The sequence below is a fragment of the Apaloderma vittatum genome, unplaced genomic scaffold (genome assembly GCF_000703405.1).
Source record: "Apaloderma vittatum isolate BGI_N311 unplaced genomic scaffold, ASM70340v1 scaffold25536, whole genome shotgun sequence".
NCBI lineage: Eukaryota > Metazoa > Chordata > Aves > Trogoniformes > Trogonidae > Apaloderma > Apaloderma vittatum.
The window spans coordinates 4,927-8,136 of NW_009722652.1; the positions used below are offsets into that span (position 1 = coordinate 4,927).

Consider the following 3,210-nt stretch of genomic DNA (forward strand, 5'->3'; position numbering starts at 1 on the left):
ACTCGCGGGGACAGGATTAATAAGCTTTGGGGAATTAAAACACACCTTTCCCAGCAGGATCCCTGCATCCAAACCTTCCCTTTCCGTAACACACGCTGCTTAATGCCGCCTAATCCCTGCAAGTCCGGCTCAGGCGCGTGAGCCTAATTGCTGCTGTCGTTAGCGAACCGCCGGGAATCGGCCCAAAACCCCTGGGTGGATTCAGAGATCGGCCATTTTAACATTAAAAAAAAAAGAGGAGAAAAAGTGGAAGGGGCGGGCTGTTCGGAGGGGAGGTGCCGGCCCCATCCCTGCCCCAGATTTCGCCGAAAAAAGGGAACGATGGGAGCGCGTTCCTTCTGGAGGGGGACGTGTATTTTGACCACCAGGCCAGTTTCACGCTGGTTTATTGACAGGTGCCAGCGGGCTGGGAAAAAGGGGTGGAACCAGCTTAATTATTCTCATTATCAGGTTTTACTTTTCATCCCACACTGGTTCCCGGACAGGGTCCCAGCACTTGCCCCGCTTCCAGTGCTGGCCACTGCGGAGGAGCATGAAGGGCTTTAGTCACCCTCCAGACTCGGATGTTCCTGCCCTTCAGGCTTTTGTCTCCCCGTGATTTGCTCTGAAAAGCTCAGATTTAGGGAAAAACTCGCCTGCCTCCTCGGTGTTTAAGCTTGACCTGGCTCCGTTTGTGCTTGGGAGTTCAGTGCTGGGGCGTGTCGAGGCCAGACGGTGCTTAGGAAAGGTTTCAGGAGCCGTGGGTTGGAGGAAAATTGAGGAAATGGGCTTGGGGCTGCGTTTTTCCTTTTCTTGCTTTTCCAGCTCGGCTGCGCTCGTGGTTTTCAGAGGAAATGGAAAGAATGAGGAGAGGAACAAAAGGCTTTAATGCACTTAAGTGCTTGTTTTCGTCATTTCTCCAGCACACGCAAGCGGTGTAATGTGCCAAAACGGAACCATTACGTTCCCCTGAGGGGGAGGAGATGGGCTTTTGGGTTTTTTTTGGAGGATGAGGGGGGAGCAAGATGTGCTGAGCTGAGGCCGACAGGATGGTCCGTCCATCCTCCCCCAGCCCCATCACCCCTTTCTGCTCAGGCTGGAGTTTGGGTGGGTTTTTTGTGTTTTTTTTCCCCATCGTTAAGTGTAACAAGTCAGTAAATCAGTAAAATGTTGTCGTTTGGTGTCGATCTTTCAAAAAGCCGGGGAGTGGGAGCACCTGAGATTTCCGGGTGCTGCTCTCCCAGGAAGAGGTGAACCTCGCTTTCCCAAATCCCAGCCGCTCGCACCCCCGGCAGGGTCTGACCTTCCTCCTCCTCTCCTCCTCCGCAGCAATACTTCATCCTTCTCATCATCACGGACGGCGTGATCAGCGACATGGATGAGACGCGACACGCCGTGGTGCAGGCGTCCAAGCTGCCCATGTCCATCATCATCGTCGGCGGGGGCAACGCCGACTTCGCCGCCATGGAGTTCCTGGACGGCGACAGCCGCGTGCTGCGCTCCTACACGGGCGAGGAGGCCGTGCGCGACATCGTCCAGTTCGTGCCCTTCCGGGATTTTCGCAACGTGAGTGTGGTCGGCGGGAGGGAGGGGGGGAAGCAGCCAGAAATTTGGGATGACAGACAGGGGCAGGAGGCGACGCTCTGGCGCGGGCCGTGCTCCAGCTGAGCATCCCCTCTGCCCGACTCCTTGTTGTTTTCAGGCAGGTGGGAGCCAAAAAAAGTCCTCAATTAATTAGAGCAGGTTCCACAGCAAGCTGGGCTGCTGCTGCGCTCGCATCCCTTGTCGTGGTCTCTCACTGCGAGGGTTGCCCGAGGATGCGGAAAACTCAGCCTGTGCTTATCATCCCCCTTTATTTCTTTTCATTTGCAACTGCTCTGCATCTTTCCCTTTCACTCAATACCTGGTTTTTCTAACCTACGCAGGATTCTTTAGTTCTCCCTACCAGGGAATTATCTCCTGGGAGGAAAAATGTGGTATAAATTCCATAATCCCAAGCGTACGATGTCCTGGCTGCCAGCAGGCTCCAGGGAGGGTGTGAAATGAAAAGCCACAGCCTGAGGTTGTGACCGCGGTCCTGTCCAGCCCCACTCACGCCGGCGTTTGTTCCCTTTTCGCCCGCAGGCCCCCAAGGAGACGCTGGCCAAAGCCGTGCTGGCCGAGCTGCCCCAGCAAGTCGTGCAGTACTTCAAGCACCAAAACCTGCCGCCCATCAACTCGGAGCCCGCGTAGGGGCTGCGCCCTCTGCATGTCGCCGGAGCCTGCCGGTCCTACCGAAAGTGCATGTTCCACATGCTTTTAAGAGAAGAGTTCCCTCCCTGAAACACTTTGTACTTCTTAATTTAATTGCTAAGTTCTTACAAGTCATCCCAGAGAAAGCGTCTGGATCCGTTTTGTACAGCCCCAGGTAACACTACGCGGCCAGGCCGTGCCCTGCTCCCGCTCCCTTGAGTCCCTTTTCGGTATTGAATGTACTTTGTATAATTTCAGTGGAACAGGATACGAATTTTTACAATCGAAACGTGCTTTTTTGCGAGCAACGAAATGCTTAATATATTATTCTCATTCAATGACCCGGTCTTTGTATAGTTCATGTATCCGTGTTGTACCTGTCACACTCTACGTTCATTTTTATACCGTGTACATGTCATATTTGTTACACTCAGGTTAATAAAAAGAAACTTGGACATTTCAAACAAGGGTCTCCTCGGTGGGAAGGGCTGGAGGTGAGCACAGACACCTCAGGGATGGCAGCACCCCCCTTCCTGCCCCCCGTGGGCCGAAGGCAGGGAGCCGATCCTTGGGAAAACGTCAACGAACCCACAGCAAAGCGGCACAGGGAGCTTCACGCTTCATCCACAGAAATTTTTCCAAGCCTGAGTAACAAAATCTCCCTGGGAGAAGACGGGCTGGGTAATGAAATCCCGCTCTCCAGCAGCTCCTCTGAGCTGCTGCGCAGCCTTCAGCACTAATTGCTGCTTTCTTGTGTCGTTAACTGGAACCACAGAACCCTTTAGGCTGGAGAAGACCTTTCGGATCATCATTTCCAACAGTTCACTTCGCAGTGCCAGGGCCACCACTAGACCCTGGCACCACGTGGCCACGGAAGGGTCTTTTGAAGCTGCCAGGTAGAAGGTTGGACGTAGCGCAGCGTTACTGCAAACTCGGGCAGACCCCAGCTTCCTTCTCCCCGTTAGCGAAATCACCGCCAGTGGGGGCTCAGCGTCCCTA

The 3,210-nt window shown here is 54.1% G+C and overlaps 1 protein-coding gene across 1 annotated transcript in view; it reads left to right on the plus strand.

Moving 5' to 3' along the window:
* The window catches only part of LOC104275791 (copine-2-like), a gene marked incomplete at its 5' end in the record, with an annotated part of 6,352 nt that extends 3,842 nt beyond the window's left edge, over positions 1–2,510 (plus strand). The window contains 2 exons of the mRNA XM_009871839.1: positions 1,309–1,545; positions 2,104–2,510. Coding sequence (XP_009870141.1) covers positions 1,309–1,545; positions 2,104–2,211 — 345 coding nt within the window. The remainder of the gene's footprint in view (positions 1–1,308; positions 1,546–2,103) is intronic.
* Between the last annotated feature and the right edge of the window lie 700 nt (positions 2,511–3,210).